The following is a 15,461-nucleotide window of genomic DNA, read 5'->3' as shown; positions in this document are numbered from 1 at the left end:
AAAAAAAAAAGAAAAGGTGAAACCAAGTTTCTCTTTGGAGGCTAGGAATTTGAAGTTCCATCTCACATATTTTGAGCACATGGCCAGAAGGGACCTAAGTGAAGGACAGGAGAGGAAGACCTGGGGCAGTGGGGTAGGTGTGTCAGAGTCAGTGAGATTGGCTCAGGATAGGGGAGGCTTCAGAGCTGTTGTACATAGAGTTACTGAGTTGCAGGTGACTCAACAGCACATAACAACAGCAACAACAACTTCCTCTCTGCAATTCTCATTTCATTAATTTCACTATTCTACTCTTTTCTGCCTTCAGTGATTTTTGTTGGGGAAAATGCTGCTCTTTTGACCCTATATAGTTGACTCTTTTAAAGAGTCAGTGCCTTGGTGATGTTCTTCGTCACTCTATCATAGGCCAGTTGTTTGGTTGAAAGCTGAGCCATGGGATGAGTTTTGTTTTAGGTTCAAAAGATGACTATGGAGTCTCAGGAGTTCCACAAGTTTTTATACGACCGGTTAGCCTGGCCATTTTTATAATTTTGAGTTTTGTTTCGTTATTTCTCCAACTCTATTCAGGCTTTTCTGCTGTGATCCCTTTTAGAATACTCAGCTGTGGTATGTGGGCACCATGTGGTTCTTGTGGTCTCTGGATCATGAACGTGGAGGTTTTCATGGTACATTAGTCTTTGGGGCTCATAGTTTCAGAACAGTTTGCTCTCCTTTCCTCTTTGTTCAGCGCAAAGACCAACACTAGTACTTTATATGGCTGCTGGCAAGCTTTTAAGACCCAAGTGTCTACTCACTATTGTAGGATACAGAACATTGTGAACTTGGTAATGCCAATTGCCCTGGATGTCACCCAATACTATGGTCCCCAAATTCTGGAACCAGCAATGCCTTCTCTCAGGGTTGTTATCATGATTTAGAAGCTTACAAAGCATTGTCTCCTGTTGGCTCTGCTATTTGATAGTTGTTGTTGTTATTATGTGCCGTTGAGTCGCTTGGGACTCAAAGCGACCCTATGTACAACAGCCCTAACTCTGCTCTGTTCTGTGCCAATTGAACTGTCTCTGACACACCCACCCATCCCAATTACCCCAGTCTCTGATTCAATCTACCTCAGAGAGGGCCTTCCCCTCCTGTGCTGTCCCTCCACCCTACCAAGCATGATGTCCCTCTCCAAGGACCAGTCCAAAGAAGGGTGACCCAACAGAGTGTGGAAACTATAGAACAATATCATTGATTGCACATGCAAGCAAGATTCTACTGAAGATTATCCAAAAACGACTGGAACAGCACATCAGCAGAGAACTTCCAGAAGTCTAGGCTGGGTTTAGAATGGGTTGTGGTACTAAGAATATTGTAGCTGATGTTAGATGGATCTTAGCTGAAAGAAGGGAATACCAGTGGAATGTCTATCTGTGCTTCATTGATTATGCAAAGGTGTTTGACTGTGTGGATCATAACAAACTGTGGCTGACTCTGAGAAGAATGGGAATCCCAGAACACTTGATAGTTCTGATGCGAAACCTATACTTGGACCAAGAGGCAGTCGTCAGAATAGAGCAAGGAAACACTGCATGGTTCAAATTTGGGAAGGGTGTATGACAGGGATGTGTCCTGTCTCCATACCTATTTGATAGATTTTGTTACATTTTCATTTATCTACTGGAAGGTCAGCTATGGATCAGTTCTGACTTAACAGCAATGAATTGAGTAGAGAGATACAGAAATAGATATTGCTACATAGATATCTCTGTGTCTGTATCTGTTTATATCTATCTCCATCTCTTTATCTCTCTATAGCTATCTATCCATATATCTCTATCATCTATTTATCTACCTATATATCTATGCTTTTCATTTTACTCTAAAGTAGAAAGTCTTAGGTTATAATCAGACCAATTAAATGGCTTAAAACATTTCCATTTTCACTGCATTATATGACTGTGTATTTTATGTATGAGAACATCTGGAACAAGGGGTGCATTGAGGGGTGGGCTGGGAGGGAGGAAGGGGGAAAATGTGCAACAATGAATAAATAAGAGAAAAAAATTATAACAAACAAAAATATCCATTTTAAAGTAGAGCGATTTTGATGTTAGCTAGCAAATGGATTATTTTTATGATAACAGTTCATTAAAAGACTCCTTACTATAAAATGCCATATATTCAAAGCAAAACTTGGCTTTCAAGATTTCTTTGTGATAAAAACTATCTGTGTATAGCAAGGATAGAAAAATATTTTAGGATTTAAATTATATATTTTAACAAGAAGTGGATTAAAATTTCTTTTTAATGAGTCACTATTTTAGTTTTTTACTGGATACCTTTAGGGGGTACTTTCAGAATCACCTAGGTTTACAGCCTACTCACCGATGCTGCAAGCTGGGAAACTTCTCTGTGGCATATGTGAAAAAGTGACAATGGATGTCATTTGTGCATCTCTCTTGACATTCCTGAGCAGAAGTGGTAATAGAGCTCTTATAGTTCATACCCTTCATGTCTAGATTCACATAAGCATCTTTGTTGCAAGCTATAAACAATAATAAAAAAATACAGTTCACTTCCTGGAGCAACTTTCAAATGTTTACCTCAGCAAATATTCCTCTTGATATATCCTTTTAACTCGTCCTCTCTTCCTCAGAAAGACCTCCGTTCATTTTATTTTAATCTGCTTAAATCTTGTTCTCATATGAAAGTAGTAAAGGAGGCCAAGATCTTTCATCCTAAGCAACAATATTAGACTTGTTCATTCTTGTTTTGATTTTCTGTCCTGCCCTCTCTGTTCACTTTCATTCCACTGACTGACTCTCTAATTTAGCTATCAAAATATTTCTTTTATCTTAAGTTAAATGTTAGCAAAACACATTTGTTCCATCTGATTTGAATTGATATGTTTAATAAAGAATTTCAAATAAAACTTCGCATTTGGAAGATGAGGGAAAATAAGCAAATGAGAACTGAGGTAGTAAGAGATAACATTCTATAAGGCAAATTAATTGTGTGAACTACAATGCATAGATGTGTGTGTGTGTGTGTGTGTGTGTGTGTGTGTGTGTGTGTTAGAAAAAGGTATTGAGTGTTATTGTTTTAGTTTAGTTAAAATTACTCCCTTCAATTGTAAAAAAAAAAAATCATCATTTACATTGAGTTGGAATGAACTCATAGTTGATGCTACAGCAAATTTTTGGAGGCTCTATAGTGAATGAGAGGAGATTATCTTTCTCTGGTGCATTTAAACTGCCAAAGAGTTGCCACCTTTGGGTTATCAGCACAAGCCCAAGGGACAACACCATCAGAGCTCTTCAATGACTTCATTGTTGTTGTTTTTAGGTGCCACCAAGTCTACCACAACTTATAGTGACCCTATGAAGAGCAGATTTAAATCCTGATCTATTCTGTGTCGTGCTCACTATGCCTGATATACTCAAGTTCATTGCCACAGACACTATGTCAATGCATATCACTGAGGTTCTTCCTTTCTTTCACTGACTCTCCACCAATCCAAGAATGATATCCTTTTCTAAGAACTGGCCTCTCCTAACAATATGTCTAAAGTATGTGAAATAGAATTTCATCATCCTTCCCTCTAAGAAGTACCCTGACTGCAACTTCTCCAAAACATTATTTTTTTTTTGACAGTCATAGAATGTTTGGTACTCTTCTCTAACATCAGTGCTCAAAGGCATCAATTCTTCCACTGTCATTGTTACTCATTTCCTACTTTTAGATTCAATGGAAAAGACCATGGCTTGTATCAGATTCACTTTGGTCTTCAAACTGACATTGCTGCTATTTAGTACCTATGAAAAGTCCCTGGTAGCTGATCTCACCTCATTCCAACATGGCATTTGATTTCTTGACTGCTGTTGCCAAGGGTGTTGATTGTAGAGCCAAGTAAGATGAAATTGTTAACCACTTCAGTCGTCTCTGTATCTATCATGTTTCCAATTGGCTCAGTGGTAAAGACTTTGGCTTTCTTGATGTTGAGATGTAATCCATACTGAAAGCTGTAGTATTTGACCTTCTGCGATCAGTGACTCAGATCCTACTCATTTTGGGCAAGCAAGGTTGTCATTTACATAAAAAAAGGTTGATGAATCTTCCCCCAATTCTGATACAGCATTCATTTCATATAGTCCAACCTCTCAAACATGAGGTAACAGAATGTGGAAAGTTTGAAACAATATCATTACTATCACATGGAAGTAAAGTCTTGTTAATGATTTTTAAAAATGGCTGGAACAGTATATAGACAAGGAACTGCCAAAAATTCAAGCTGGATTTAGAAGAGGCCCTGGAGCCAGTGATATCTCTGCTGATGTCAGATGGATCTTGCATAATAAATAAATAACAAATAGGCATTCTTCTGGTATTTTTTGCTTTCAACCAGGATCCATCTGATACTGTTCTAAAATTTCCATTTTCTTTTAGATCGTTTTTCTTATGAATGGGAACAAATACAGATATCTTTCCATCAACTAATTGGGCAGCTGTCTTCCAAATTTCCTGGCACAAACAGATGAGCATGTCTAAAGTTGTATTTGTTTATTGAAACATACCAACTGGTATCCTTTCAATTCCCAGAGCCTTATATTTTGCCAATGTCTTCAGTGCAGCTTGGACTTTTTCCTTCATTAGCATTGATTCCCAATCATATGCTACTTTCTGAAATGGTTCTACATTTGAAGAGTTTATTTTCACACAGCAGGATTTGGGGTTATAATCATAAAACAGAATATAACTATACATCTCAATCACTGTCGTTGTTGTTGTCGTTATATACCATTGAGTTAGGATCACCTCATAACGGACCCTTCAGCAGGTTTTCAGAGGCAGTATATTGCACAGATGGAGGTTGTCCATCTTTCTCCCCCTGAAATAACAAGTATTTATTAATTTATAGAAAGATTCTTACCACTTATTTGGTGTGGGCATTGTTTGAAAGAATATCCAGATATTGCTCCTGACATGTTGATCTTTGGCAGTGTTGCAGTGACACTGTCTTTCAGGACACAAGTGAACCTATTTTATTAAAAAAAAAATTTAATATTACTGGGTTGTAACATATGGTTTAAAAGCATGAGCAGAAAAGTCAGTAAAGATAGTTATAGAGAAGGAAATAAACTACTGTATCTCATGTCAACACAACCATTTTCTTAGCAATATTGTGACTTTGTTTTTCATAACAATTCCCTACACTAAAAAAAAGTAAAACATGTTTACCACCCTCTCTTGAAAAACAAACAAAAAGTAAACTAACACTATACAACTCACTGCTTATTTTGTACAGCTGTACAGTGCATTTTAGACCATTATATAAATTATGTAGGTACTTATATAGCATCTCTGTTTTTCTCTCATTCAAAGGAAATTTTCCAACTCCTGTTCATGAGTCTAGGGTTTTATTAATGTTGGGGCACATAGGAGGTAAAGTGTTGAGCTACTAACCGAAAGGTCTACGGTTTGAACTAGGACAACCTTGAATATGTGTTGACAGATTCAGAAATATTTGACCTGGGAATGCTCTCTTATTCATTCTCAAAATTTTTGGGAACCATTGAAGTCAAATTTATAGGAAATACAGTAAATGGAGAATAAAATTTTTAAAATAATCAGACACAAATGTGGGACAGTCTGTAAGAGTTGGTTTATAACCTTCCATGTTAATGTCATAGAAACAAAAATATAGATGGATGTTCTGAAAATTTTAAAAAATGACTGTTGTTGTTGTTAGGTGCTATTGAGTTGAGCATAACTTATAGAGACCCTATGAACAAAAGATCTGAACGCTGTTCTGTTCTGTGCCATCCTCACACTTCCTGACACATAAAAGTCCATCGCAGTGGTCACCGTATGTCAATCCACCTGGTTGAGGGTCTTCCTCTCCTTTGCTGACCCTCCACCCTTCCCAATATCATGTCCCTTTCCAAGGAATAGCATCTCCTAACAACATGTCCAAAGTATATGAGGCGGAGCCTCATCATTCTTGCCTCCAAAAATCACTCTGACTGCACCCTTTCCATGACACATCTATTCATTCTCTTGGCCATCCATGTTCAGTGCTCCTGGATCTTCAGTGCTCTTCTCCAACACCTCAGCTCAAAGACATCAATTCTTTTTCTGTCATCCTTGTTTATTTTCCAGGTCTCAGATACATAGCTAGTAATCAGAAAGACATGGCCTGAACAAAACAACTATATGCAATTCGTGAATTTCATAGTAATTCTTTTAATGGCTATTCATTGCATTTTGGTATAATTTAAATTATATAAGGAATTCCTGTTAAATTTCTTATTAATTTTATGAAGAAGAATTCATGAAGAAGGATTTAGGTGAAGTGACATGATGTTTTGAAGTTATTTCAAATTATTTTAAAAATAATTCAACAAAAATTAAATAAATGAAATTGATTTTTAAATTATTTCAAAACATCATGCTACTTCACCTAAATCCTTCTTGATGCATCTATATCTCAAACAAGTAGGAGTCCACGGGTAACCCACATAGACTAAGGAAATTATTGTTAGTTCAAACCTGTGGCAATAAGGCTTGGTTTTTACATCTGAAAGGTCACTTCCTTGAAAATGCAATGAAAGAGTTAGATTCTGCACATTTATATATAAATCAACAACCTGGAACAAGAGGTACATTGCAAGGTGGACTGGACAGAAGGGAAGGGAGGGAATAAAATGCAACAATGAATGAATTAAAAAAAACCCAAATTACAAGAAAAGAAGAAAAAGAAAAGAGAAAGTTTATTAATGATAGTGAGACCTAGAGAAGACTGAAAGAATGGTATCTATTCTTCCCCAGTCTACTTAACACCATCTTTTATCTTTTTCTTCTGCCTGTTATATTTAACTTTTCATTTTCAACTGAATTGTTTATCAATAGAAAAAAACAGTTAATGGAATTTTTTTCAGTAGGTAACTGGACATAGTTAAGAAAGAATTGAAATGCATAAATATTGACATATTAGATATTGGCAAAATGAGATAGATTGGCATGGGACATTTTCAATCAGACGATCATATGATCTGCTACACTGGAGATGAAATGATGACAACAAAATGGGATCATTTTCATAGTTGAAAAGATAGTTTCTAGATCCATCATGAAGTATAATCTGTGACAGGATAATATCCATACACATACAAGGAAGACCTTTTAATATCACTATCATTCACATTTATGCACCAAGAACTAGAGCTAAAAAGACGGAAATATATTATTTCTACCAACTTCAGCAGTCAGAAATTGATCAAACTTGTCATCAACATGCATTAATAATAATGAGAGACTGGAATGCAAAATTTGGAAACCAGGATGAAGGATCAGTATTTGGAAAACATGGACTTGGTGACAAAAATGAGGCTGGAGATAGAATAATAGAATTCTGTACAATGAATGATTTATTAATTGCAAATAACTTTTATAAGAAACCTAAAAACAGACTATACACACAGATTTCACCTGATAGTATGCTGGGCAATCAGATTGATTATATCTGTGGAAGGAATTGTTGAAGAAGTTCAGTATCAGCAGTGAAAACCAGAGCAAGTGCTGATTGTGGGACAGACCAGGAACTACCCATATGCAAGTTCAAATTAAAGCTAAGGAAAGTTAAATCACATTTGCAGTAATCAAACTTTGATCTTGAGTCTATCCCTCCTGAATTTAAAAACCAATCCAAGAACAGGTTTGAGGCCTTGAACAATAATAAATAAATACCAGAGAAGCTGTGGGAAGATATTAAGAATATCATCCATGAAAAATTAGCAACAAGGTTGGGAAGAGAAACCCATTGTGGGCAAAGCTTAACCTCCACCTCACGCAGAAAGAGCTCAGCATTTTACAGAACATTTTACATTTTACAGAGTATTTTACTGGGCAAGCATTTTACAGAAGTCCTTCACAGAAGATTTGCTAACTGTTATACACCATTTGATTTCTTGATACTGCTACAAATAGGTGCTGATTGTGGATCCACACAAAAGGAAATAATTAAAATGGGAATGATGAACTGGGAAAATACCTATGCCAAGAACTTTTCAAGACTGAAGACAAAAATACATGCAAAATTTGCAATACCAGTACGGTAGAAGAACACACATCACATTTAGAGAAGCACTTGAAGAGTCACTATACAGATAAATGTGATGCACTACAAAACAAGAGACAGAGACACTTAAGAAAGTGCTGGAAGTATTCCAACTAAAAGGCAAATCTCCAGTAACTCTATGAACTTTGATAAACGTCAATAGTTGTAGAGGGGCTTCAGGCTTTTTGCTCACAGGGTTGCTATGAGTCTTGTTTGACTCAAAGGCAATCAACAACAATAAGGACAATAACAAAAAGTCATTAGAAGGCTTTCACTTTCCAGAATGCCTCAAGGCAAAATTAGACTAGCAAATCTGGATGAGTGAGCTGAATTAACTACTGTTAATGGCTGTGCATTTTGATAGATTAAATATTTAAGATTCTGCAAAAAAAAATGTTCATTCTAATTATTACTTCAATTGATAAAAATTTTTAAGATAATATTAGAAAAAGGATACCAAACAACCCAGTTGAAAAATGAGCACAGGATATGAATAGATACTTCACCAAAGAAGACATTCAAATGGCGAACAAACACATGAAGAAATATTAGAAATCCCTAGCTCAAAGAGAGATGCAAATCATAACAACGGTGAGATATCATCTTACCCCAGTAAGAATAGCAAAATTTAACAGAGTAGCAAGCAACAAATTCTGGAGAGATTGTGGAGAGACTGAACCCTTATTCACCGTTGGTGGGAGTGTAAAATGGAGCAATCACTATGGAAGTCTGTGGCGCTTTCTCAAAAAGTTGGAAATAGAAATACAATTTGACCCAGTAATTCCACTACTGGGAATATACCCTAAAGAAACCAGAACTGCCACCTGAGCAGATATATGCACACCCATGTTTATTGTTGCTTTGTTCACAATAGGAATGAGTTAAAACAGCCCAAGTACCCGCTAACAAACAAATGGATAGAGAAGCTGTGTTGTATTCATCTGATGGAATATTATGCAGCATTGAAAAATAAAGAACTCATAAAATATTATATAAAACTAGTGACCCTGGAGGACATTATGCTGAGTGAAATATCTCAGTCAAAAAAAAGACAAATACTGTATAACACCACTGTTATATAATAGTACTGATATGGGAGTTGGGGGAAACTAAGAAAAGATGAGATAAATAATGTACACGGCATTGAAACAGATGAGGGAGAGAACTGTATAAAAAGAACACAATATCCTTGGAGAATGCAAAAGATCACTACAAAGAAGGAGGAAAAAGAAAAGACCCAAATGGATGTCAGAAGAGACTCAGAATATTGCACTACAGCACTGAGAAGCCAAAGACAAGGGAATAAATCAAGAAGTTAAGGAACTAAATAGTAGAAGATTTCAAAGTGCAGCTCAGGAAGACAAAGCAAAGTATTTCAATGAAATGTGCAAAGTGCTGGAGTGAGAAAATCAAAAGAGCCAAATTGCATGGAATTTCTTGAGTTGAAGGAACTGAAGAACAAATTCAAGCCACAAGTTGCAATACTTAAGGATGCTATGGGCAGAATATTGAATAATCCAGGAAGCATTAAAAGAAGGTGAAAGGAGGATACAGAGTGACTATACCAAAAAGAACGGCTGACACGGAAGAATTTAAATAAATAACATATGATCAAGAGAAAATGGTGTTAAAGGAGGAAGTGCAGATGCTTCTGAAGGACTTGGCAAAAATAAAACCCCAGAAATTTATGAAATATCAATTGCTATATTTCAGCAAACAGATGCTACCCTGGACGGGCTCTCCAGGTTGTGGAAGAAATCTACAGGACAACTATCTAACCAACTGACTGAAAGAAATTCATATTTATTTCAAGTAAAAAAAAAAGGTGACCTGGAAGAGTATGCAAATTATTAAATGATATCACTATATCACACATTAGCAAAATCCTGCTGAAGATTATCCAGAAATGACTGAAAGAGTAGTACATTGACAGAGGACTCTCAGAAATACAAAGATTTAGAAGAGGTTATGGTACTACAGGCATTAGTATCAATATCAGATGGATTTTGACAGAAAGCAAAGAGTACCAGAGGAATGTCTATTTGTGTTTCTTTGAATACACAAAGACATTTGACTGTGTGGATCACAACAAATTGCAACTAACCTTGAGAAGAATGGGAATCCCAGAATCAGAACATGTGATTGTGCTTATAGAAAACCTATACTTGGACCAGGAAGCAGTCCTCAGAATAGAGCAAGTAATACTGCATGGTTTAAAATCAGGAAGGGAGTATGTCAGGGATGCATCCTGTCTTCATACCTTTTCAATCTAAATGCTGAACAAATTGTTCCGGAAGCTGGGCTTTGTGAGGAGGAATGTGGCATCAGGATTGGAGGAAGACTCATCAACAACCTATGTTATGCAGACGATACAACCTTGCTTGCTGAAACTGAGAAGGACCTGAAGTGCTTGCAGCAGAAGGTGAAGGACTGTAGTCTTCAATATGGATTGACGCTCAACATCAAGAAGATAAAAATTCTCACCCCTGGGCTAATTGGCACCACCATGTTAGATGGAGAAGAGATTGAGGTTGTTAAAGCTTGCTCAGCTCCACAATCAACATCTTGATACCAGACTAAGGAAATCAAAAGACAGATTGCACTGTGACATTCTGCTTTCAGGGACCTCTCCAGAGTACTGGAAAACAAGGATGTTAGTCTAGAAACTAAGATGTGCCTGATCTAGTCCATGGTCTTTGCAATTACTTGCTATGCTTCAGAGAGCTGGACAATGACTAAGACTGACAGAAGAACTGATGCCTTTGAGTTGTGGTGTTGGAGAAGAATCTTGAGCATACCATGGACCACTAAGAAAACAAATAGATCTGTCTTGGAGGGTGAAACCAAGTGTTTCCTTGGAGGTTAGGATTTTGAAGCTCTCTCTCACATACTTTGGGTACATGGCGAGGAGGGATGATTCTTGGAGAAGGACATCATGCTCAGAAGTATGGCGGGACAGTGCAGGAGAGGAAGACTCTGAATGAGATGGCTTGATACAGTTGCTGGGGCCATGGCAGTAGGTGTGTCAGAGTCAGTGAGACTGTCTTATATTCACGGCAGGGTTCAGAGTTGCTGTGCATAGGGTCACTATGAGTTGCAGACCACTCAACAGATCATAACAACAACATGTAACTATCATGTAAAATCTACTTCTTCTAAATATCAATGTTAACACTTACCATTTATTAGGGTCTTCAGATGATGAGTCAGTCATAAAAGTGAAGAACAAACATCGTGGGTGATGGGTGCAGAGGATTTGGCAGTGTTTGGCACTTGGTGTAAAAACAGTAGTTACATCTCCTCCTTGAAAGCTGGTATCTTTGAACATCTTAGTCACACAGTCTGTGATATAATGCATGGCTCATATTATTTTGGATTTTAGTAGATATCTATTTCATTTGGGAACAATATAACAAATCAAGTTGAGTTTAATTTCTTAAAAAGGTATATGTCCACAATGGAATACTATGAGACATTGAAAAACAAGGAACTCATGAAATAGTACACAAAATGGGTGACCCTGGGGGACATTATGCTGAGTGAAATGTCTCAGTCACAAAAGGACAAATAATGCATAGTGCTACTGTTATAAAACAAGACTGACATAGGGTTTGGAGGGAGACTGAGAAAGATGGGATAAATAGTATATACTGCATTGAAACCGATGAGGGAGAGAACTATCTAAAAGGGATATATGATTAGGTATTATTATGACAGGAGTCCAGAATGAAGGTAGCATAGTGGAGTGGACAGAGTGGACTTGAGTGGAGGGACTAAATAACAATGAAAGAATTTTTTCTTTTACTTTTCAAAAAGAAAAGCAAATTGTGGGAAATGGATGGGCAGAGGAAAGTGTAACAACTAATGAATAGAAATCCAAAGTCTCTGTAAACTTTCCTGAAAATAAATTTAAAATTTAAAAAAACTCCACAATGAATGGGAATGATTAAATGAAACACAATGTGAATGAAGGGTAGTGTGAAATACAACGTGTACAAATTTTGTATTCAAGCCAATATAATATAAAAATAAAATTGACTCTGCTATTAAAAAAAGAAAGTATATGTCCAAACTTGCAAATTAGAGAAAGCAATACTTTTAAATAAGAATAACCAATATTCAGACTTAGGGAGGACGTCATAAAATGACATCAGTTACCTCGTTGGAATTATGGTTATGTAAGTGTCTTTGAGACATTCAGTGTTTTATGTGCAATTGAGAAAATAGCATTGTGATTTTTACTAAAGAAAGATACCTTTAGTTTTCCATCCAGCTGAGAAATAGGTCTCCAGCTTGTCCCTTTTCTCACTAGTTTCTCACTGCCTGAAACATGTCATTATGTAAAGAAAAACTCCAGAGAAAGCACTTTCCGGTGGTGGCTACCTCACTTCACAACTTAAAATAGATTCATGTAATAACAGGGACTCTAAATTCTTGAGAAAAAAAAATATTGAATCATCTATAACTGAAACTAGGTGTATAATCCAAATCGCATAAAATGACAAGTTATGTTGGGAAAATCTGCTGTCAAGGACTTTTCCAAAACACAAAGAGCAAGGGAGTCAGTTTAAAGGCTAAGATGTGGCTAATGCAAGTCATTGTCTTTTTAATGGCTTCCTGTGCATCTGAATGTTGGACAAAGACTATGGATGGCAGAGGAAGAATAAATCCCTTTGAAATATGGTATTGACACATTTCTGTGCTGATAATAATGATAACAACAATAGCAAAACAAACCCTAACAAACCAATCTAGAGGAAATGCCACCAGAGATAATCTAGAGGCTAGAATGATGACATTTTGTCTTTCATACTTTAGGTGAGTTGTCAGGAAAAGGTTTTGCTGTTCTTGTTAAATGCTGTCAATTCAAGTACAACTCATAGAAACCCTATGAAATACAGCTCTGAACTCTGCCCTATTCTGTGACATCCTCATCATGTCTGACATACATGAGCCCATCATGATCGTCAATGTGTCAGCCCCTCTCATGAGTATTTTCCTTTCTTTCAATGACCTTTCCAAGCATGATGTCCCTTTCCAAGGACTAACTTCTCCTAACAATATGCCCAAAGAATGTGAGATGAAGTTTTGTCATCTTTGACTCCAAGAATCACTCTGATTGTATTTTATCAAAGAATTATCTCTTTGTTCTTTTGGCAGTCCATGGGATATTCAGTACTCTTCTCCAACACCACAGCTAAAAGCCATAGAGTCTTCCGTCATCCTTATTCATTGTTCAGCTTTCAGATGCATAGCAAGTGATTGAAAAGACCATGCCTTAATCAGGTACACCTTAAGTCTTTCTTTTTTTTTTCCCCCTGGGTGAACTGCTGATGACAAAAAATAACGCTATAAAAAAAAATAATGCTATCATTGTAGACACCTAATCTTTAAACTGACATTCTTGAACCTTAGTATTTTGGAGAGGCCCTTGACAACAAATTTTCCCAATACAACACATTTTTTATTTCTTGACAGCTGACATCAAGGCGGTTGATTGTGAATCCAACTAAGATGAAATTATGAAAAGTTTCAGTCTTTTCTCTGTCTAGCATGATGTTGTCCGTTGGCCCAGAGATCTTTATATAATTGCCTCTTGAATGTTGAGATGTAACCTGTATTGAAGGCTATGGTTTTTGATCAGGATGAGGTAGTGGTTAGAAAGATATTATCCTGGGAAAGTTGGAGGGTCAGAGGAAGATCTCCAACAAGACCGAGTCACACAGTAACTCTAACAATGAGCTAGAACATGGAAAGATATTAATAATGGAGCTGGATAGGACAAGAAGGGTCAATGGTCAGTGCAACAGCACATAACAGCAATAAGAAGTAGCATAAATCTTAATATTTTTTCCTTTTTTGCTAGCCATTTTAAGAAAACCAACAAGAAAACCATCCCCCCCCCAAAAAAAAACTCATTGCCATCAAGTTGAAAACAAAACATAATTGATCCTGCAGTGTGATTTTTTTAAGCTTTAAATTACATAGTAGGAGATTGTTCATCTTTTTCTTACAAAGCAGTGAGTGAACTTGATCCAATTTCTTTTGGTTTGAAACTATAACTCTCTACACACTAGGCTACTAAATTGCCTTGAGAAAGAGGTATTTTTTTTTAGATTGTGATTCCTTAGGTCATTTCTTCTTTACCCACTGATTAAGGACGTTTTTAAATAAATTATAGATTTGGCCTTGCTAATTTAATAATTAAAAACAACATTTATGTAGGATGAAAATTAAAACACTTCGGAAAAAATAAAGTGTAACTCAGTATATAATGTAATAACCAACATAGTGGCATATGCGTATGAAGCAGTCAAACCATCAGTAGAGATTTATAAGATCTAAATTTACCATTAATTTGGATATGAAATCACCTTTATTTTCACTAACTTATAACTGAAATATGGCATATCTTTTTTTATGACTGTAGGAATTAAGGCATATTAATATTAGTGGTATCTGTGACTACAACATAGTCATAAAAGGGAGATCTGGTGGTATAGTCCACGAAGAGTAGACTGCTAACCCAGAGGCTATGCCGTTTGAATCATCAGTGATTTACCAAGGCAATCTTTTCCTAAGGAATTTACAGATTCAGAAATTCAATGAAGGGTCAGCTATGAGTCAGTACTGCTAATAAATATGAGTGATAACAGAAGTTATAGACAATTTCAAATCACATTAAAGATGTTGCAATGTCTCAAAAATGTGATAATCACTCATTCCTACTTTGATCATTACAACTACTACAATAGTATCACTGATATCACATCTAAGCACTATCATGTTGTAGATTTTCCCAAAATGACTGGAATAGTGTATCAACAGAGAACTACTTGAAGTGAAAGGTGGGTTTACAAGAAACTGTGGCACTAGGAATGTCATCGACAATGCCAGATGCGCCTTGACTAAAAGCAGAGCATTCTGCTGTTTCATTGACTATGCAAAGGCTTTTGACTGTGTGGGTCACAGTTGTGATTGACCTTGAGAAGAATGGGAATCCCAAAACACCTGATTATTCTCATGCAAAACCTATACTTGGACCAGGAAGCAGTCCTCAGAACCGAACAAACACTTCATGCTTCAAAATCAAGAAAATAATATCAGGGATGGTTCCTTTCTCCATACCTTTTTAGTCTATATAAAGAACAGATTATTCAGGAGGCTGGACCTTAAGAGGAGAAATATGGCATCAAGATTGAAGGAAGACTCATCAACCTCTTGTGCTATGCAGATAACACAACCTTGTTTGCCAAAATGAAGAGGACCTGGCATATGCTGCAAAAGGTCAAGGACTGCAGTCTGCAGTAAGGATTTCATCTCAACATAAGAAAATAAAGATTCTTACCACTGGGCCAATAGA

At 36.5% G+C, this 15,461-nt stretch overlaps 1 protein-coding gene across 1 annotated transcript in view; it reads right to left on the bottom strand.

Moving 5' to 3' along the window:
- Positions 1-11,456, bottom strand: part of LOC102864800 (coagulation factor XI-like) — a 43,783-nt gene extending 32,327 nt beyond the window's left edge. Inside the window, exons 1-3 of the mRNA XM_006882283.1 lie at positions 11,278-11,456; positions 4,913-5,019; positions 2,368-2,527 (exon numbers count right to left, since the gene is read on the bottom strand). Coding sequence (XP_006882345.1) covers positions 2,368-2,527; positions 4,913-5,019; positions 11,278-11,456 — 446 coding nt within the window. The remainder of the gene's footprint in view (positions 1-2,367; positions 2,528-4,912; positions 5,020-11,277) is intronic.
- Between the last annotated feature and the right edge of the window lie 4,005 nt (positions 11,457-15,461).

Source organism: Elephantulus edwardii, unplaced genomic scaffold (assembly GCF_000299155.1).
Source record: "Elephantulus edwardii isolate Elephantulus edwardi_28Jun2011 unplaced genomic scaffold, EleEdw1.0 scaffold00018, whole genome shotgun sequence".
In the NCBI taxonomy this organism is placed as follows: Eukaryota; Metazoa; Chordata; class Mammalia; order Macroscelidea; family Macroscelididae; genus Elephantulus; species Elephantulus edwardii.
The sequence above is the reverse complement of the archived record's forward strand: the minus strand, read 5'-3'. Positions and strand labels throughout refer to the sequence as shown.